Below are 22,835 nucleotides of genomic sequence, written 5' to 3'. Positions count from 1 at the left end.
ATCATAAAACATTAGAGGTTTGTTTTATAGCCTATGAAGTGTTCTCTTTAGAATTTACACAGCTAGGCCAGAGTTACGGCCAACTAAGTGAAAAATACACATAAGGTTCTTAAAAGTTTGTGTTGCAAATATCTTAAAATGTGTTTAACCTTAGTCATTAAACCATGTTACAGTGGCAGGAGGCGGGGAGGGGGTGGGGGGCACCTGTGTCCTATTGACACACATCTAGTTTTAACTATCTCGCATCACATTTTCGTTGGGTTTGACGTCGCACCGACACAATTATAAGTCATTTTTTGCGACTTTCCAGCTTTGATAATGGAGGGAGACAACTTACGTGCTATAAAGATTTATTGTATTATATATAGCATGAGATACTCTGGTGTAAAAATTAAAACAAGCACGTTCACAAAATATAACATAGGTTTTGTACACAATATAAACACATGTTATGTATCATGAACAATTTTAAACACTAGGTCTTTATAACAGTAATTTGTTTCTTAGTTCAGCTCAAATTAGACGCCATATATCCAGAACGAAAAATATATTACTTTCAACAAGTAGCTTTTTTGAAAAAATCTATTTTTGGACGCAGTATTTCAACAAATATTATATGGCGATTGATGCGTTCTATAGATTAACAAAAAAAAATACTAAAATCAACAGCACATAATCTTCCTGTCGCTTTTGATGCTTTTGATCTTAAAGGCTGTTAGGGTTCAATCGAACTTCTTTTCAACCATTTCATCTCAGCGCAAAAGATGATTAACTTGTTCCTTATGTCAGTGCAATTTACTTATTTTACATGTCAAACGGAAGTTAAAGTGAAGTAAGCAACTGTGCATGTATTTACACTTTCGGACCGGCAGTTTCTTTTGTGTCCAAGAAGTGTAAAACTGTGAGAATATAAATGCCATTTGTACAGGCATTGTTTCAGGATATCATATGTCCATTGACATTATATTGTTTATTCAATATCCATCGTTTTTTTAAATTTTCTCAAATACTACATTCTGGGCATTGCTAGACATTTGGCCAGTCCTTCTGCCATATCAATTACACTCTCACCGAGATGTGTACCTGTAACCGGATAAAACAAGTCTTATGTTGAACTTCAGTTGCACTGCACCAAGCTCCTCACTGCGGTTATCTTCCCTTGCGTTCATTATAATCGCGATTTACGCACCTGCTGTAAGGGGAGGTAATCACTGCCGGGGAGTTTGGCACTGCACCTCCGAGTGTAAACGTTGAAAGTGTTCTCTAAACTTTCATTTCAGTATAATTCACCAGAATCAGCAAAGGGCAAAATTCTCAACTCAAAGCTGTAAATGCGTAACAAATATATAACGTTGAAACTATTTTGTAGCAAGTTCGGGGATACTGTTATGATTGAACTCAGAATAAATTTAGAATACTACACGATTTCAATTAATAGGTATTCGTATGAAAAGTATAAACAGTAGAATAAATTGAGCAACAAACGAAAACAAAAATAATGAAGATCACAACTCTATGAAGATTTCTCATATTTACCTGATATTGTCCTTTTTTCAATGTTGCATTTGTGAAATATTTCTGTCCTATTTCGAAGCGTCTGTAGATGAAAGTGCATTTCTAAAATTTCTCATTACTTGTCTGAAGTGCGGATCGAGCACTCCGTAAATGATCGGGTTAATCACGTGATTGATGAAGTAAAGGCGAAAGAAAAAGAAATAGACGGCTTTGCTACTATCGCTCATGGTGTCCAGAATAGATCTTGCAATTAACGACAGCAATGTTAGGTACAATATCGTTGTTATGATAAAAACAACAGTCAAGATAAACATGATGAGCGTTTTCCTCCGAACTCGTGATGTCATGTCGTGCGCATGTGCATGGTGTGAAGCGTGCTGACTGTGATGAGATTTATCTTCGCTTTGGTACAGGTGCCGTATAAGAGTTAACATCTTATTGTGCTTTTCCCGAGAATCGTGGTCATCATCAATGATTTCTCCAGAAAGGGTATTATTGCGACTTTTTCGTCTGGCTGCATTATCGACAATGTTTTTGTCACCGTGCTGCTCGTTCAAGTCACTTGATTTTCTGTCTTCTCTTGGGGAGAAGTCAGATTCACTAACATCCGGTGTTGAATTTATTTCTACCGGACTTTGAGACTGAGGCGTCTCTGTATTATTTGAAGATGTAGGCAATTGTTGTCCCAAAGCGTAGGCGCGAAAACGTATCCGTTTATTCATTAGAAGTGTTCTGGCAACGAACACATATAAAACAAACATTACAACCAAACACAGTGATAAAATTACTTGAACTGTCACGGAATACTGAAGCGGATGATTTGTCTTCAACCATTTCTCGTCTTTTTCGCATATTGTTACTGTTACTGTCGTGTTTTTGTAGATTCTCTCGTTTGTATGAGTCCCCCAGAAGAACCAAACAGGCGAGGCCAATATAAATGCTATAACGTATATAATTCCACATACATATTTTGCATGTTTAGGCTTTATTTGCCAACCTAGAGGCCGACACACTTTCATATAGCGGTCCACACCAATGGTTAGAAGACACAGTGCCTCGGCGGATACAGTGAACATATTAAAGAATGATTTGATTTTGCACACTGCTGGCACCGGATACACGTACCAATATAGCTGTGTCACCATCTCTCCCGGCATTGTGGTTAAACTGCTCGTGATGTCGGTGAAAGCCAAGCAGAGCACAAAGTATCTGAAGTTACAAACATGATACCGAAATAGGAACACATATATCACAAGTAGGTTCCCAAAGAACGCTGCAAACACTTCAATTCCAACAAAAACTGTAACTGGTAGAACAGCACGTGTCATCTCATCATTCAATTGTTGTGCCAGGTCGTCTTTATTGTGGTCAGTAACGTGTTCCTGCTCTGTAGAAACGCGACTTGTAACTGTAGACAGATATGTAAAGGAATCCATGATGTCCGCAGTATTCAACAAAATCAAAAACAGCTATGTTATTCACTATTTTATATCAAATGCATATTTGAAGTGTGTATGTATTTGTTTGCTTTACAAACTGTATGGTTTATTACATTTGTTGAGATATCTGTACCTACTTTATATTTCACGTAAAATTAGAGATTTTTGTCTTCCTGTTTCTGGTCGGATAAATATGCAAAATACTTTATGTTTGAAGTGGTTGTTTATTAGTCATAGATTCTGTTCTATCCAAACAGCTGATCGCATGTATTGACATGCTGCCGTTTGACTCATGCCCATTAGGGGAAGCCGAATTTGGAGCTCTATGTAAAGAACTAGTTGTTTATATACATTTCTATTGGAGATATATCTTTCAATAATATAACTAAACATGAAACTCATTTAAACTTTGCCTGCAACCCGATTATTTGGACCAGTAATTACTATGTTGGAACGCCCATGTTTATCACGAAAATTAAACTTTCATATCATTACAATACAAATTATTACATGTTTATGTATTCATACATTTTTGCATATACATTATTTAATCGGGTACTGCTGGCTGATTGTTTCGTGAACAATATATCAACTTTAACGCTAAAATGTTTCATCCACTAGATATTTGTTGACTAAACGAAATGAGGGATTTTACTGTTACATTTCCAAAAGATGGACGAAAACAAAAGAAATTACCAACGTGCAATGGGCTTGTCCTCGAGATAGGCTCACCGATCTTTATCCCAGACTCACCAATCGATGCCGATATCAGAAAGCACATACATTTGTTTATCTCATCAGTTAATGTCTGTGCACTAATACAATGCCGTTATTCGTTGAAATTTCATTAAAAATGCTGGCCACGTATATTAGTAATAATGTGCCTAACTGGAAATGACGGAATGCCGATAAAAGTTCATTTTAACTTGCGCTAAAGTATTATTGTATTGTCTAGTTACATGCAACATCAGATATTCTGGAGTAAAAATCAAACTTACATGCTCCCATAAATTTGATACAACAGTTTTATTATACTATATAACACATGTAATGTATCCATTTGTTTTATAAAACAATATGAGTTTAATATAGTATATAGTTTCTCAGATTAAGCTAAAGGCAGATGCCAGTTATTCAGGGCGAAACACTTCACGACATTCACCAACTAGCTATTCTTTCATAATCTAAATTAATTCCCCAAACTGTATTTCATCAGTCATTAAATTGGGACTAATGCGTCCTATAAATTAATAGAATTCAACTTTATATACTAAAATTTAAAGAAAGTTTATCTTCCTGTCGGTTTTAATCTTGAAAAAAAAGGCTGATATAAAAGGAGCCTTTACACCTCTGCGAAAAAACTATATCTTTAAATCGATGCAATTCACCTATTTTGTAGCGAAGTTTAAAGCTGTTGTAGACGTATTTAAATCTTTTGAACTGACAAAAAGTCATTGTTTCGTTTACGTGCCTATTGGAGCGTAAAATTGTGAGTTTTTTTAATGTCATTTGTAAAGACATTGTTACAAAATATCATATTTATATATAACTTCCTTTTCGCTAACCTCCCTTGCTCTGAGCACATGTTGACATTATTGATTAGTTATTGGAGAGGTCTATCAAGATCTCTCTATAGTGTTGGCTTTCAGACTAGGAGAATTCAGACTAATCTACTAATTTTACGGCGTTAGATTTCACTTTCTAGCGCAAATTACGGTGAGCCAGTCTAAAATGGTACAATGCGCTTGCGCACAAGTAAGTTTTAAAATCCTCTAAGACGAAAATAACTGTTCGTTCAAAATAAAGAAATATGGTGTGATACTATTGTTATAAATGTTGGAAATGGTTCAGTTATTAACAAAACAAATATAGAGATACATATTAACTATTCTTTGTACGCAGTATTCAAAGATATGCATTTGAATTGAATCACGTTAAAATGTATTTCGTTCAATTAAATGAATTTATTGTTTAACTGGCGGGTTCGTTTGCCCCATTCGGAGGATCTGCCGGAATAAGAAGAGTTCTTCTGAGCTTCTATGTCTTCCACCCGATAGTCGGAGAAGTTAACCACGTGATCAAAACAAGGTGGCAATTCGATATATATACCTTACAAACTGAGTTATAAACTAGAACAAATAAAATGTTTGGAATTTCTTTTTCAAATAGAACATTTACAATAAAAATGTCTGGAAAAAAAATACATTTAAAAAAGAATGATATATTTTTTCACATCCGGCAGACGTCTGTTCGATTGGGATTTTCTTCTAAGCTTTTCTAAAGTTTCTCGGAAGCTATTCTCTTGGACCAAAACGAACGGGGCAGTTGAAAAACAAGCCCGTCAGGTGAGGTTCTCGCATAAATGGTAAGATGCTAATTTGGCAGCTTTCACTAGGGCCAAGTCCAATGTACAATTATTGCAGTGGTAGCTTTTGAACATTTTTAAATGAAATTCAGTATTAACTAGAAAATGCGTGGGCCCCTTATAGGTCACAGTGACCTGCAGCAGGGAAACTCGTCTATACCACAACTTATCATATAACCAGAGACAATAATTAGATAACAATTGTTATCTATGTGTCTGATATAATTTTAAAAGGAGCAACACTGGACCTCTCCTAGGTTTCTTTTTTTAAAAGAATCCTACTTGTTTTCCATTACTTTTGAATATGCGCAAATGCTGCATTCTGGGCATTTGATACGGCCACATAAATTACGATCCCGCTGTAACCTCCGGGTAAATAGCACAATGCTGAATTCTAAACTCAAAATTAGATGCGTTACAAATATATTGTTTAAAATATCTATTATTTTGAGTACTTGTACATACAAATCAATATATAATAAGTTTCAAATATTGTATGATTTCAAGTGAAATGTATTCATTGGGAATTGATTAAACACAAAGTAATCACAAATCATATTACTATCAACAGATAAATAGATGTGTGTCCATAGGACGCAGGTAGCCCCACACTACTGCCACTGTACATGGTTTCATGACTATATGTAAAATATTTTTAAACTGTATGCAACACAAACATTTAAAAACTTTATGTGTATTTTTCTCTAAGTGAATTTCCTCCGTAGTAGGCCTATTTTCCACAAGATATCCTTCGATTTGCTTCAAGAAAACGAAAAAAGGTGTTGAACAGTATGCAGTAAAATGCTAGGTACTCTCATATTGTCGCATTTCAGAATAAACACTATACTTTCGTTTTCAAGAAAACAACTCGAAAATGTGCGAATTAATATATTAGCATGAAAACTGTCTTATTTTATGTAAAATACATTGCACGAGAGATATAATGCCCATCTGACTCCCGGTTTACGCGCAAATGTGCTAAAAATGGAAAACTAGCCGGATCTATTTATTAGGGGCACATTTTTCACTGAATTACTGCTATATAACCTGAAATCCCAAAGAGAACACCACAATCCTCTGATGTTTTATGACTCTACGTCAAGTACATTTTGAGATACACGGGGCACAAACTTTTATTTTTGACTAACCCCAGACCCATACCTCTGGTCTTGCAAAGTGAAATAAAAACACTCAGGTGCTGGATAATATTCATAAATGGTTTCATGACTCTTGGAGAAATATTTTTAAAGATATATGCAACCCAAGGTTTTAAGCACTTTACTTGTATTTTTCACTAAGTCTATGACCGTAATTCCAGTCTGGTTGATTAATTCGCAATTAGAACTCCAGGTGTGCAACTTCACTTTAGCAATCCCTAATGTTTTGTGACTGTAAGTCAAATACTTTCTGAGATACAAACGTCTTTCCATTGTGTTCATAATTTTGACTAGGTCAAGGGCCATAACTCTGGTCTGGCTGTGTCCAATTAAAACCGCTGGCGCACAACTACCCGTGCTGAATAACAACCCTATGATGTTTGATGACTCTGGGTCAAACAGTTTTTGAGATATGAACGGCACAAACTCGGACGGACGGACAAGGGCTACTCTAAGTACCCCCATACACACACTACCCCCCCCCCCCCCACCACACACACACACATACACAAAATAACAACTGGGCGCACAAAAATAACTCTTTCTATATATCTAAAATACAACAGGTATCGCTTTTTAAACGTCTTAACAGTAAATACTTTTAAATGTTTAGACAAACAATAAAATACTATTCATGTAGCATCAAATAACAGATTACAATCCCGTGACGATATAATTGCCTGACATTGTCTTCTTTCAGTGTTACTTATGTGACGTATGGTCGTCCCTATTTCGAAACGTCTGAAGATGAAAAAGCATTTCTAAAATTTCTCATAACTTGTCTGAAGTGCGGATCGAGCACTCCATAAATGATCGGGTTAATCACGTGGTTGATGAAATAAAGGCGAAAGAAAAAGAAATGCTTTGCTTTGCTACTATCGCTCATAGTGTCCAGAATTGATCTTGCAATGAACGACAGCAATGTTAGGTACAATATCGTTGTAATTATAAAAACAACCGTCAAAATAAACATGATGAGCGTTTTCCTCCGGACTAGTGATGCCATGTCGTGTGAACCCCTGTGCCTGGGGTTACTGTGATGAGTTGAAATCTTACTGCGTTTTTCCCGAGGATCCTGGTCATCATCAACGCTTACACCAGAAAGAGTACTTTCTCGACTTTCTGGTCTGCCTGCATTACCGGCAATGTTTCTGTCACAGTCTTGCACGTTCAAGTTACTTGATTTTCTATCTTCTCTTCTTGAGAAGTCAGATTCGCTGACAACCGGTGTTGAATTTATTTCTATCGGATTCGGAGAAGTCTCTATACTGCTTGAAGTTTTGGGTGATCGTTGTTCTGAAGTGTAGGTGCGAAAACGTTTATTCATTAGAAGTCTTCTGGCAACGAACACATACAAAACAAACATTAAAACGAGACATAGGGAAATAATCACTTCAACTATTACGGAATATTGAAGTGAATGATTTGTCTTTAACCATTCCTCGTCTTTCTCGCATATTGTTATTGTATTTTTGTAGATTTTTTCGTTGGTATGCGTCCCCCAGAAAAAATACACAGGTACGGCCAATATAAATGCTATAACGTATATAATTCCACATACATATTTTGCATGTTTATGCTTCATTTGCCAACCTAGAGGCCGACACACTTTCAAATAGCGGTCAACACCAATGGTTAGGGGCCTCCGTGGCCGAGTGGTTAAGGTCGCTGACTTCAAATCACTTGCCCCTCATCGATGTGGGCTCGAGCCTCACTCGGGGCGTTGAATTCTTCATGTGAGGAAGCCATCCAGCTGGCTTACGGAAGGTCGGTGGTTCTACCCAGGTGCCCGCTCGTAATGAAATAATGCACGGAGGGGCACCTGGGGTCTTCCTCCACCATTAAAAGCTGGAAAGTCGCCATATGACCTATCATGTGTTGGTGCGACGTTAAATCCAACAAAAAAAAAAACAAAACAAAAAACAAAAAAACAAAAAACACCAATGGTTAGAATACACAGTGCCTCGGCGGATAGAGTTGAACACATTAAAGAATGATTTAATTTTGCACACTTCTGGTACAGGATACACGTACCAATATAGTTGTGTCACCATCTCTCCCGGCATTGTGGTTAAACTGCTCGTGATGTCGGTGAAAGCCAAGCAGAGCACAAAGTATCTGAAGTTACAAACATGATACCGAAATAGGAACACATATATCACAAGTAGGTTCCCAAAGAACGCTGCAAACACTTCAATTCCAACAAAATCTGTAACTGGTAGAACAGCACGTGTCATCTCATCATTCAATTGTTGTGCCAGGTCGTCTTTATTGTGGTCAGTAACGTGTTCCTGCTCTGTAGAAACGCGACTTGTAACTGTAGACAGATATGTAAAGGAATCCATGATGTCCGCAGTATTCAACAAAATCAAAACAGCTTTGTTATTCACTATTTTATATCAAATGCATATTTGAAGTGCGCATGTATTTGTTTGCTTTACAAACTGTATGGTTTATTACATTTGTTGAGATATCATGGTTTATTACATTTGTTGAGATGTATTTAGCTACTTTTAATTATATTTCACGCAAAACTTGAGATTTTTGTCTTCCTGTTTCTGGTCGGATAAATATGCAAAATACTTTAGCTTTATGTTTGAAGTGGTTGTTTATTAGTCATAGATTCTGATCCATCCAAACAGCTGATCGCATATATTGACATGCTGCCATTTCACTCATGCCCGTTAGGGGAAGCCGAATTTGGAGCTCTATATATAGATCTAGTTGTTAATATACATTCTACTGGAAATATATCTTTCAATAATATAACTAAACTTGAAACTCATTTAAACTTTGCGTGCAACCCGATTATTTGGACCAGTAATTACTATGTTGGAACGCCCACGTTTATCACGAAAATTAAACTTTCATATCATTACGATACAAATTATTACAGTAAGTGGGCATTGTTTATGTATTTATACATTTTTGCATATACATTATTTGACCAGGTACAGCTGGCTGATTGTTTCGTGAACAATATATCAACTTTAACGCTAAAATGTTTCACCCACTAGATATTTGTTGACTAAACGAAATGAGGGATTTTACTGTTACATTTCCAAAAGATGGACGAAAACAAAAGAAATTACCAACGTGCAATGGACTTGTCCTTGAGATAGACTCACCGATCTTTATCCAAGACTCACCAATCGATGCCGGTCAGTTTGATATCAGAAAGCACATACATTTGTTTATCTCATCAGTTAATGTCTGTGCACTAATACAATGCCGTTATTCCTTGAAAAATGCTGATCACGTATGTTAGAAATAATGTGCCTAACTGGAAATGACGGAATGCCAATAAAAGTTCATTTTAACTTGCGCTAAAGTACTATTGTATTGTCTAGTTACATGCAACATCAGATATTCTGGAGTAAAAATCAAACTTACATGCTCCCATAAATTTGATACAACAGTTTTATTATACTATATAACACATGTAATGTATCCAGTTGTTTCATAAAACAATATGAGTTTAATTTGGTATATAGTTTCTCAGATTAAGCTAAAGGCAGATGCCAGTTATTCAGGGCGAAACACTTCACGACATTCACCAACTAGCTAATCTTTCATAATCTAAATTAATTCCCCAAACTGTATTTCATCAGTCATTAAATTGGGACTAATGCGTCCTATAAATTAATAGAATTCAACTTTATATACTATAATTTAAAGAAAGTTTATCTTCCTGTCGGTTTTAATCTTGAAAAAAAGGCTGATATAAAAGGAGCCTTTACACCTCTGCGAAAAAACTATATCTTTAAATCGATGCAATTCACCTATTTTGTGGCGAAGTTTTAAGCTGTTGTAGACGTATTTAGACCTTTTGAACTTACAAAAAAGTCATTGTTTCGTTTACGTGCCTATTGGAGCGTAAAATTGTGAGTTTTTTTAATGTCATTTGTAAAGACATTGTTACAGAATATCATATTTATATATAACTTCCTTGTCGCTTACCTCCCTTGCTCTGAGCACATGTTGACATTATTGATTAGTTATTGGAGAGGTCTATCAAGACCTCTCCATAGTGTTGGCTTTCAGACTAGGAGAATTCAGACTAATCTACTAATTTTACGGCGTTAGATTTCACTTTCTAGCGCAAATTACGGTGAGCCAGTCTAAAATGGTACAATGCGCTTGCGCACAAGTAAGTTTTAAAATCCTCTAAGACGAAAATAATTGTTCGTTCAAAATAAAGAAATATGGTGTGATACTATTGTTATAAATGTTGGAAACGGTTCAGTATTAACAAAACAAATATAGAGATACATATTAACTATTCTTTGTACGCAGTATTCAAAGATATGCATATGAATTGAATCACGTTAAAATGTATTTCGTTCAATTAAATGAATTTATTGTTTAACTGGCGGAGGATCTGCCGGAATAAGAAGAGTTCTTCTGAGCTTCTATGTCTTCCACCCGATAGTCGGAGAAGTTAATCACGTGATCAAAACAAGGTGGCTATTCGACATATATGCCTTACAAACTGAGTTATAAACTAGAACAAATAAAATGTTTGGAATTTCTTTTTGAAATAGAACATTAACAATAAAAATGTCTGAAAAAAATACATTTAAAAAAGAATGATATGTTTTTTCACATCCGGCAGACGTCTGTTCGATCGGGATTTTCTTCTAAGTTTTTCTAAAGCTTCTCGGAAGCTATTCTCTTGAGCCAAAACGAACGGGGCAGTTGAAAAACAAGCCCGTCAGGTGAGGTTCTCGCATAAATGGTAAGATGCTAATTTGGCAGCTTTCACCAGGGCCAAGTCCAGTGTAAAATTATTGCAGTGGTAGCTTTTGAACATTTTAAAATGAAATTCAGTATTTACTAGAAAATGCTTGGGGCCCTTATAGGTCACAGTGACCTGCAGCAGGGAAACTCGTCTATAGCACAACTTATTATATAACCAGAGACAATAATTAGATAACAATTGTTATCTATGTGTCTGATATAATTTTAAAAGGAGCAACACTGGACCTCTCCTAGGTTTCGTTTTTAAAAGAATCCTACTTGTTTTCCATTACTTTTGAGTATGCGCAAATACTGCATTCTGGGCATTTGATATGGCCACATAAATTACGATCCCGCTGTAACCTCCGGGTAAATAGCCCAATGCTGAATTCGATCTTGTGCATTGGACCTCCCGGAGTGTGCATTTAAAATTTTCTCCATTTTGTACAATAAAAAGCAGCAAAAAATCAGCAATGGCCAAATTTCTAAACTCAAAATTAGATGCGTTACAAATATATTGTTTAAAATATCTATTATTTTGAGTACTTGTACATACAAATCAATATATAATAAGTTTCAAATATTGTATGATTTCAAGTGAAATGTATTCATTGGGAATTGATTAAACACAAAGTAATCACAAATCGTATTACTATCAACAGATAAATAGATGTGTGTCCATAGGACGCAGGTAGCCCCACACTACTGCCACTGTACATGGTTTCATGACCATATGTGAAATATTTTTAAAATATATGCAACACAAACGTTTAAAAACTTTATGTGTATTTTTCTCTAAGTGAATTTCCTCCTTAGTAGACTATTTTCCACAAGATATCCTTCGATTTGCTTCAAGAAAACGAAAAAAAGGTGTTGAATAGTATGCAGTAAAATGCTAGGTACTCTCATATTGTCGCATTTCAGAATAAACACTATACTTTCGTTTTCAAGAAATTAACTCGAAAACATGCGAATTAATATATTAGCATGAAAACTGTCTTATTTCATGTAAAATACATTGCATGAGAGATATAATGCCTATCTGACTCCCGGTTTACGCGCAAATGTGCGTGCTAAAAATGGAAAACTAGCCGGATCTATTTATTAGGGGCATTTTTTTGACTGAATTACTGCTATATAACCTGAAATCCAAAAGAGAACACCACAATCCTCTGATGTTTTATGACTCTACGTCAAGTTTATTTTGAGATACACGGGGCACAAACTTTTATTTTTGACTATACCTCTGGTCTTGCAAGGTGAAATAAAAACACTCAGGTGCACAAATTCACATGCGGGATAATATTCATAAATAGTTTTATGACTCTAGGAGAAATAGTTTTAAAGATATATGCAACCCAAAGTTTTAAGCACTTTACTTGTATTTTTCACTAAGTCTATGACCGTAATTCCAGTCTGGTTGATTAATTCGCAAACAGAACTCCAGGTGTGCATCTTCACTTTAGCAATCCCTAATGTTTTGTGACTGTAAGTCAAATACTTTCTGAGATACAAACGTCTTTCCATTGTGTTCATAATTTTGACTAGGTCAAGGGCCATAACTCTGGTCTGGCTGTGTCCAATTAAAACCGCTGGCGCACAACTACCCGTGCTGAATAACAACCCTATGATGTTTGATGACTCTGGGTCAAACAGTTTTTGAGATATGAACGGCACAAACTCGGACGGACGGACAGGGCTACTCTAAGTACCCCCATAAACACACTACCCCCCCCCCTCCACCCACACACACACACACAAAACAACAACGGGGAGCACAAAAATAACTCTTTCTATATATCTAAAATACAACAGGTATCGCTTTTTAAACGTCTTTACAGTAAATACTTTTAAATGTTTAGACAAACAGTAAAATACTATTCATATAGCATCAAATAACAGATTACAATCCCGTGACGATTATTCACAATTGCCTGACATTGTCTTCTTTCAGTGTTACTTATGTGACGTATGGTCGTCCCTATTTCGAAACGTCTAAAGATGAAAAAGCATTTCTAAAATTTCTCATAACTTGTCTGATCGAACACTCCATAAATGATCGGGTAAATCACGTGCTTGATGAAATAAAGGCGAAAGAAAAAGAAATAGACGGCTTTGCTACTATCGCTCATAGTGTCCAGAATTGATCTTGCAATGAACGACAGCAATGTTAGGTACAATATCGTTGTTATTATAAAAACAACCGTCAAAATAAACATGATGAGCGTTTTCCTCCGGACTCGTGATGCCATGTCGTGTGAACCACTGTGCCTGGGGTTACTGTGATGAGTTGATATCTTATTGCGTTTTTCCCGAGGATCCTGGTCATCATCAACGCTTACTCCAGAAAGAGTACTTTCTCGACTTTCTGGTCTGCCTGCATTACCGGCAATGTTTCTGTCACAGTCTTGCACATTCAAGTTACTTGATTTTCTATCTTCTCTTCTTGAGAAGTCAGATTCGCTGACATCCGGTGTTGAATTTATTTCTATCGGATCCGGAGAAGTCTCTATACTGCTTGAAGTTTTGGATGATCGTTGTTCTGAAGTGTAGGTGCGAAAACGTTTATTCATTAGAAGTCTTCTGGCAACGAACACATACAAAACAAACATTAAAACGAGACATAGGGAAATAATCACTACAACTGTAACGGAATATTGAAGTGGATGATTTGTCTTCAACCATTCCTCGTCTTTCTCGCATATTGTTACTGTTACTGTCGTATTTTTGTAGATTTTTTCGTTGGCATGCGTCCCCCAGAAAAAATACACAGGTACGGCCAATATAAATGCTATAACGTATATAATTCCACATACATATTTTGCATGTTTAGGCTTCATTTGCCAACCTAGTGGCCGACACACTTTCATATAGCGGTCCACATCAATGGTTAGAAGACACAGTGCCTCGGCGGATACAGTGAACACATTAAAGAATGATTTAATTTTGCACACTTCTGGTACAGGATACACGTGCCAATATAATTGTGTCACCATCTCTCCCGGCATTGTGGTTAAACTGCTCGTGATGTCGGTGAAAGCCAAGCAGAGCACAAAGTATCTGAAGTTACAAACATGATACCGAATTAGGAACACATATATCACAAGTAGGTTCCCAAAGAACGCTGCAAACACTTCAATTCCAACAAAAAATGTAACTGGTAGAACAGCACGTGTCATCTCATCATTCAATTGTTGTGCCAGGTCGTCTTTACTGTGGTCAGGAACGTGTTCCTGCTCTGTAGAAACACGACTTGTAACTGTAGACAGATATGTAAAGGAATTCATGATGTCCGCAGTATCCTATAAAATCAGACATTAGAAACAGATAGTTATGGTATTCTATATTGCATCCAATGCATATTCGAAGTGCGTATGTATTTGCTTTACAAATTGTATGACTTATGATATTGTTTCAGATAACTTTAGAGATTCATGTGGTCAACTGCTTTCTGAAATTACTCATATCTCCCTGAAATGAATCCGGCCAAGCCAGTCGAAATGTGCATCATGAATCACATATCAGTACGGCGAAACTTAATCAAAGTGTTGTAGAATCCTAATGTGTTTGGCTAGATCCTTCGTTGTCGATATATGTCATACACAAAAGTCGAACACCGAGGAATGGAAGAAACGATGGGACATGATAAGACGATCAACTATGTCGTTGGTAAAAATGGAAGTCCAGTCATTATTGGATTGTGCCAACATTGGATACTACGAGCAGAATGGATAGAGGAGTGCCAGGAAATCTAGATTGAATTTTATTCAGACTGTATTGCTAATGTTACGCCCAGCACTATAGAAAGCATTGTTTATCTCAACGAGTAGGAAGTATGGGAAAATATTAAAACTTGTGTAGTGCCAGGAAATCCAGATTGAATTTATCCAGACTGCATTGCTATTGTTTATGCCCATTACGACATTGTTTATCTCAACAAATATGAAGTATGGGAAAAGATTAAAACTTGTGTATCACCACGACAGATAAATATGACACCATCCCTTCGACCAGTGGAGTATATGGACATTCTGTGACGTTGGCTTTAGCAGTTTAGAGTAACGCAAGTGTGTAAACATTTTTCAGTGTTATTATTCAGAGTACATGATTATTTTTAAAAAAAGTGGCCACAGAACACGTAAAGAGAAGTATTTGTGAATCTGTATGGCAATGTAAAAAATGTTGTACATAGTATTGCAAGTACAAAGAAAACTCGTGCTGGTTCAGATACTAAGAAATGTAGCTTTTATACTTAACCATGACAGCAACATGCGGAAATATATTTCACTGGAACTGAAGATCCTTTAGATTACATATAGTTTTCGATTTTGAAAGCCGTTCAGATAAAAATGAGATACAGCCTTTTGTTGCAAAAATGGTTTTACTATGACTTTATTCGTAAGAAAATATCGGAACCATACACGCTACCTGAACCCAGAGAAATGTTGTTTAGGGGCGGTAATAACGTGACCGAATTTTATGCTTTGTTATTTAATCCTGCAAACAGAGGATCCAGACTGTCACAGCTAATAATTTTCAAGATTATTACAGTCAGTTTATCTCCACCAAAAGTCATGGAATCTAAAATGTGGATTTTTAGTTTTTTCAGTATACCATTGCCAGCTTTCCTCAAAACCTTAATTTGGTCTTACCGGAATAGATAAATACTATTTTCGATATATGGCAACAAAAACTAATTTCCCAAACTATATGGGACATTTATGTTGTGTTATTGGTACTGTTTAGTTTTTCAGCTTGAATATTTCGGCTTGGGTGGTTCCAGTACTCCCGCTTTCATAGCTTTCGACTATTGCATAAACACCCTTTGGATATGGTGCTTGCTTCTTAATTTTGTCTTTTGGCAGTTTCTGTGAATTGCAGACTCCATAGCTTCAGATCCCCTTTCTTAATCATAGTTTGTTTAGTTTTCTCGTTTAAGGCAAGCTCATTGTTTTAACTGGGGACCATACGTCGCTTTTCCTGGAATTACACACTAGTGTATCATTGAAGGTTCCATGTGCAACCGCCGTATGAACACGTCTGCGGATGTCTATAAATTGTTTTAAGTACTTCTAACATGCGTAAATGTTGAGTTCTGTTCAAACTGGGGCTAGATGGAGTGAGCGGTAGCATGTATTTCCACTACTGACCATGAACAGGCTCAGTCAAACCGAGCCTGCAACATTTTCATTCACCTGTTAGGTTTCCACTTTTTCTATTTTACCATCCTATAGGAACGAAAGGAGTGAATGTCCATGCAGCCATTTTTAATGATATCAGGAAAAAACTACTAAAAGCTCCAAATTTTATTTTCAAAATTATTTGGAATAGAAAGTTATTGCCGATTAGATGTAAATCTTCTTAGAAGGGATTATTATGAATCATTCAATACGTGTTGATAGCCAGTGAATGCATCTAACATTTTACTACATGCATTATTGTGCCCATCGTAGAAAAGAAAATGGCTATACTTAATGTATACTGTCATAGTATACTGAAACAATATGGAATTAGTTTACAATTGATATACAAATAGTTGTTTGTTATATATATTGTTTTGTATGTTTGAATACTAGAAATGAAGTCAAAAACATAAATTTTCCAGTAGACTTATATCCGTATGCTCAAATATGATAAAAATAAACAATGCTCTTTGTTCCCAGACAGAACTTTTCTACTTCAGTGTTGCAACGTCTGTTATAATGTATTGATTAGTCAAATTTTATAACGCTATCAAGAAAATTAAGCTGTTATTTTATAACTTTGTGATATTATCAGACTTTGCCTGTGTATGTCTTAATTCGCACTGAAAGACAATGTCATGTATTGCATATTTTTATCTCCCCGCTGAAAGGCGAAGGGGTATGGTAATGGTCTTCGTCCGTCCGTTCCACTTTTTGTTCTAAAACTATTGAAGTGATATAGAATGACAGACTATTAAGAGGAAGTGCAGAGTACTTGTAACTCTACACTGCCTACTTTTTGAATTTACTTTAATTGATTTGGTCAATACTTTTTGTCCGGAGCGTCACTCCGAAACTATAAAACTTATGTTGTTAAAACTTTTTGCATGACAGAGGCCATAAAGAGAGAGTGTCGTGTATTAAAACCATACACTACCTGCTTACCTCTTGAATTATCACCCTTTCTATGATTTACTTACATGTATAACCCTTTAGTCCGGCATTACTTAAAACATATTAAAGGGATTTTATTAAAGCTGTGCGCAATTACAGAGACCACCTACTACTTGAATTATCTCCCTTCAAAATTAAATATACATGTCTGAGGCAAATTATACTATATAAATTTCAATAGTGTCTTCCTTATAATTACACACTTGTCTGTAAATGTTAAGTGATTGTATTTTATTTAAAAAAAAACATAACTCTACTAAAGTGGAAGTACTGTTTAATTCAGGAAATGTTGGTATGTTAATTACGTAAAGTTGTACTATCTAAATGGCAATAGTGTCTTTCTTCTTATTACACATTTGTCTGTAAATGCTAAGTCACTTGATTTTTAATCTCTCTGAATATAGTACTGTACAGATGTCGAGATGTATAGATGTCTCAATATCTTAAGGCTTTGGGATTGCGACACCGGTGTTCTATGTGATGGTCCACAGGACTTTGGTGCAATTATCATCTAGTCATTCCATTTTATATTTCTTATTTCTCCCCATTTTGGGACTTGAGGATGGTGTAGATTGCTAGAGTTGTACTTCCAAACATTTTTGGTATTAATGTAAGTCCAGTTAGATATAGCCATTCATAGTAATATGTGCTGCTCAGTCTTGTATCTTATATTTGTGTAGCATGTATGCAGGGTTCATGTTCTTACGAATAAACTTGAAACTTGAAGCATTAATCTTTATGTGTAATAGTGATTTCATTCAAATTCATAATAAAGATTGAGAGTAACGAGGAGAAGTGTACGTATTGTACAAGACCCATAATTAACTCTACCTTAACTATATCTTTATCTGACTTTACTCATTACACTCTGATTCGATCGAAGCAGAACTCAAAAACTTCAAATTTGTACAAGAACTATAACTGGTTACTAATTATCATTGGTCTTCCTTTATCGAGTTTATTAGTTCGAGGCATAATTAGGTCTGTAAGTGCTAGAGGAATTTCATAGAAGTTGCATAAAGAGTTGGAGGACATAGCGGGGAATTGCAGTGTATATAAGAACCATATACCTCAACCCTGCTTTTGTTTTGAACATCTCCCTTTGTTTTACTACGGATTCTGCTAAAACTTTTCACAATGACAGATGCTATTGAAAAGTAAGTCTGTCCCTAGCATGTTAAAGAAATATAATGAGATTCTACCTATAAGGTAAAGATGTTTTTATTTACCGTCGCTTTGGGAAACAATTATACATAAGCTCTGTAGAGCTTTAAGCGTCCCTATTTTGAGAACAGTTAAAACTACCCAAACAAAAAAAAGATTGGAATGAATCGGTGTAATAAATGGTAAACAAATCGGGTGATTTGTTCACGATTTGATCACGATTCAAATGGCATGCAAATGAGCTAATGAATCGGTAATAAATCGTAAAAAAATCGTTTAATAAATCGGTAACAAATCAGGACTTTAAATTGTTTTGCTAAATAATGAATCGGTAACAAATCGGGTATGCTGAAGTTGAAATGAAAGGAATTTGGAAATCGGTGGCACTAATAAATCGGTAATAAATCGTGCTAATGAATCGGTAATGAATCTTACTAATAACTCAGCATTATTTTTAAGGGAAGAAAGCATGGGTACAAAAAGTTTGAGGACGAATTGTAATTCTCTAGAAAGGGTAGCATTAATTATAACTATAAAAATGGCAAACTAAATGTTCTAGTAAGGTAAGAACAACATGAAATATATAGATTCTATTTACAGTATAGCAATTGCAAAATTCAAAAATATGTTACATATTAGAACATATGCATCAGATCTAATTTATAAAATTTTTAAAGTTGTCATGAAAACATATGACAATCTTGTAATTATTTCCTAAAAACTTAACAGCTTCAAATATAGTGTAAACAGTTAATGTATGCACTTAAACATGTCCTTTTACAACTATATTAGACAATCAAACATTTGCACTTACTCCATAACAGTTAAAATTCCAGTATTTTAGAGGATGCATGTGGTGTCTCTTTGTATTTCAGTTATCCCGCCAAAATGCATTAAAGATGGCTGACAATATACTCATGTTTCCCGCCCAAAAAGACACAACTTTACTTTTTAATGAATCGGTAATAAATGTTACTGCACAAAATATCTGTTTCTAATGAATGGTAAACAAATCAATTAGTTGCAGTGAATTGGGGAGGGACTTTCTCTGCTAAACCCGATTTGCTTCCGATTCATTAAATGAATCGTAAACAAATGGTGTTAATAAATCGGCAAATCCCGATTTGTTCACCATTTATTCACGATTTTGATACCATTTGTTACTTGATTTTTTTGTTTGGGTAAGTACACCTGTCCTCGAGCAATTTGCTGGTACCCATTTACAGCTTGACAGACTGTGTAAATCTTGTTCAAGGACACGCCGCAGTGTGAGTTGCCAGGAATCAAACTCGGTGCTTTCTCGCGTCTTAGCCTTCTTGATGATCACTACTTCTATGTTGATACTGCCCAGGGCTTGCGCATCACGGGCAAATGACTAATGCATCACTGAATGATCACCTTAACTGGCTTTGAAATGGGATTGGAATGGTAGTAGTTTGTTTCCTTTAAACTCAAATACATTAATATGGTGACTTACAACGGCAATTAGAGCATATCGAATTCATCCGGAATATCAAGTACGGTGATACGGCGTTTATCAGTCTCGCACCTTGGAAGGCTTGCATAGCAACAAAATCTTTATTCTGTTCCAATTTAACGACAAAATGAGCAAAAAAAGTAAAATATCGCGAGAAGCAAGTGTTCTTGACGGCCACTCCCCTGGTATTACTTTTTATCAATTTTGCTGAAACGCTTTACCGTTGTCTGTATTTGTGAAATAAGTTGTTTTCGGACAGTTTTATTTCGGACATTGTTGTAGGTAAATTTCATTGAATCAGCTTATCGAAATAGCCGATGTCACGGACTTTGGGAAAATTTAAATATTACGCAAAGTAAACGATATTCCAGAATTTAGATAACAGTTTTTTTATTGTCAGTTAAAAGGTGTATTCATGGATATGCATAAACGATATTGTGCATGTTGAAGCATTAATAAATATTAGTTCAGTTTTCATTTTTATGAAAACTGGTTCAGAATACCCTAGTATAGACTGTATTCATAGTGTTGTATGTATAATGTACTTCAGATCCACATAATATGATGTAACCAATTTCTACAATTTGAACACTGTATCGTATCATCTGAACACTCTAAAGTGCATTCTGAATGCACTAAATCTAAAATATTTCTTACATTACTTTATCCAAAGAAGTATAAAATACACAGAATGGCAATGGCTGTAATCTCGCGTGAGCTCTTGTCAGAGCGTGATTCGGCGTTATCTTACTAAAAACAAACATCAGCGAGCATGGAGTTACAATTTGTACCTTTAAAACTTACATTTAAAATACATGTTAGCTTCTAAAACAAAATTAGTTTAATTTGAAATGGTCTTCAGACACGAAGTACACGTTTTTTTTTTTGCTATCGAAAGAAGAGTGGTCATACGGTGATAATTATTTTACCGATGAATAATTGCTTTCGCATACAAAATGGCGCGTGGAGAAAGCGCCAGTTCCGGTAAATGAGATCTCGTTTTTTTGTCACGGGAGGTTGGCGAGATTTGCTCTATATGCCTTTCAAGTTGTCAATCTGTTCATTTTTATAGCTCTTTGCTTTATCCAACGTTTTTCTTTTAAATTTCTGACCGAAAAGCAGTAGATTCTACTACTCAAATGAAAATAGTCACTTATCAATATTATCAAATATAAATCTATCTCAAACAGAATACTTAATATATAAATAAAACCACTTAAAAGCATGTAAAAAGATAAAATTGCACTTTAAATTATTTCTAACAGATCTCCAAATATATATTTCATCTTCTTTTTCAGGGACCGGAAAGCACTTGCGAAATGTCAATTATCATACTACCATAATACAAGCAACTTAATTAGTCTGAATTTTTTTGAAATCATAATGTTTTTTAGCTCATCTGATTTTTTGAAAAAAAATGATGAGTTATTGTCATCACTTGAGCGGTTGTCGGCGTCGGTGTCGGCGTCGGCGTCGGCGTTGCTTGGTTAAGTTTTATGTTTAGGTCAGCTTTTCTCCTAAACTATCAAAGCTATTGCTTTGAAACTTGGAATACTTGTTCACCATCATAAGCTGACCCTGTATAGCAAGAAACATAACTCCATCTTGCATTTTGCAAGATTTATGGCCCTTTTTGTACTTAGAAAATATCAGATTTCTTGGTTAAGTTTTATGTTTAGGTCAACTTTTCTCCTAAACTATCAAAGCTATTGCTTTGAAACTTGGAATACTTGTTCACCATCATAAGCAGACCCTGTACATCAAGAAACATAACTCCATCTTGCTTTTTGCAAGAATTATTGCCCCTTTTGGACTTAGAAAATCAGTTTTCTTGGTTAAATTTTATGTTTAGGTCAACTTTTATCCTAAACTATCAAAGCTATTGCTTTAAAACTTGCAACAGTTTTTCACCATCATAAGTGGACCCTGTACAGCAAGAAACATAACTCCATCCTGCTTTTTGCAAGAATGATGGCCCCTTTTGGACTTAGAAAATATCAGATTTCTTGGTTAAGTTTTATGTTTAGGTCAACTTTTTCTCTTAATTTAAACCATCAAAGCTATTGCTTTAAAACTTGCAACTGTTGTTCACCATCATAAGCTGACCCTTTAAAGCAAGCAACATAACTCCATCCTGCTTTTTGCAATAATTATTGCCCCTTTTGGACTTAGAAAAATCATTTTCTTGGTCGAATATTATGTTTAAGTCAACTTTTCTCATAAACTATCAAAGCTATTGCTTTAAAACTTGCAACAGTTTTTCACCATCATAAGTGGACACTGTACATCAAGAAACATAACTCTATCCTGCTTTTTGCAAGAATGATGGCCCTTTTTAGACTTAGAAAATCATGGGTAGGGCAATATTTCTATTATACAAAAAAAATCAGATGAGCGTCAGCACCCGCAAGGCGGTGCTCTTGTTTCAATAAGTAATCAATTTAAACCATTAAAAACTCGCCCAGAACATCCCTTTTATGTTTTTTATAAGAAATTTGAGTGCTTTCCGTAGTTTCGGTGCTATCCGGTGCTTTCCGGTCATTCTATTCACCGCTTATTTTCTAGGAATGTAGTATATCTGGTCAGAAATGACATTCTTACATTGTGTTTCAAAAAGACTTGAAAAGTATAGGTAAATGGAAAAACCTTTGCTTGTTTGAGGTTATAACACACTAAATAGTTGTTGTTCTTTATTCTATATAAAATTGACCTATTTCCAATGACCGCAGCACACATCAGGACCCATTTTAAATTTCTGTAACTTACATTTTCTTGAAGAATATTGTCAGTGCTAACTAAAAATCAAAAGAAAAGTGGGGGTCTTGTTTAATGCAAGAAAAA

General features: G+C 35.4%; 3 protein-coding genes across 7 annotated transcripts in view; 1 reads left to right on the top strand and 2 right to left on the bottom strand.

Annotated features, from left to right (window-relative positions):
- Positions 1-333: 333 nt before the first annotated feature.
- Positions 334-3,091, bottom strand: LOC123546638 (uncharacterized). 2 transcript variants are annotated; one of them, XM_045333082.2, is made up of 2 exons: positions 1,537-3,091; positions 334-1,325 (listed from the first exon to the last, which is right to left on the bottom strand). In XM_045333082.2, the coding sequence occupies exon 1, from the start codon at positions 2,949-2,951 to the stop codon at positions 1,584-1,586; it is 1,368 nt and encodes a 455-aa protein (XP_045189017.1). In that variant the 5' UTR covers positions 2,952-3,091; the 3' UTR covers positions 334-1,325; positions 1,537-1,583. The 2 variants fall into 2 exon arrangements, with proteins under 2 accessions (XP_045189017.1, XP_045189019.1); XM_045333084.2 differs by having other exon boundaries at positions 334-1,083.
- A 10,140-nt stretch (positions 3,092-13,231) lies between these two features.
- LOC128559222 (muscarinic acetylcholine receptor M3-like) lies at positions 13,232-14,503 on the bottom strand. Its single transcript, XM_053550440.1, has one exon. The coding sequence runs from the start codon at positions 14,501-14,503 to the stop codon at positions 13,232-13,234; it is 1,272 nt and encodes a 423-aa protein (XP_053406415.1).
- Positions 14,504-20,043: 5,540 nt separating this feature from the next.
- LOC123546637 (uncharacterized) overlaps positions 20,044-22,835 on the top strand; it is a 34,974-nt gene continuing 32,182 nt past the window's right edge. For all 4 annotated transcript variants that reach the window (XR_008372345.1, XM_045333081.2, XM_045333080.2 and 1 more), the window contains exon 1: positions 20,044-20,179. Coding sequence is in view for 3 of the 4 variants with exons in the window: in XM_045333081.2 (XP_045189016.1) it covers positions 20,122-20,179 (58 nt within the window). In the remaining variant the exon portion in view is untranslated. The remainder of the gene's footprint in view (positions 20,180-22,835) is intronic.

This window comes from Mercenaria mercenaria, chromosome 9 (assembly GCF_021730395.1).
Source record: "Mercenaria mercenaria strain notata chromosome 9, MADL_Memer_1, whole genome shotgun sequence".
Classification (NCBI taxonomy): Eukaryota; Metazoa; Mollusca; class Bivalvia; order Venerida; family Veneridae; genus Mercenaria; species Mercenaria mercenaria.
The sequence above is the reverse complement of the archived record's forward strand: the minus strand, read 5'-3'. Positions and strand labels throughout refer to the sequence as shown.

What these genes read in the sequence shown, in the direction of transcription:
- LOC128559222 (XM_053550440.1), bottom strand. Translation starts at nt 14,503, where the DNA reads ATGAATTCCTTTACATATCTGTCTACAGTTACAAGTCGTGTTTCTACA.
- LOC123546638 (XM_045333082.2), bottom strand. Translation starts at nt 2,951, where the DNA reads ATGGATTCCTTTACATATCTGTCTACAGTTACAAGTCGCGTTTCTACA.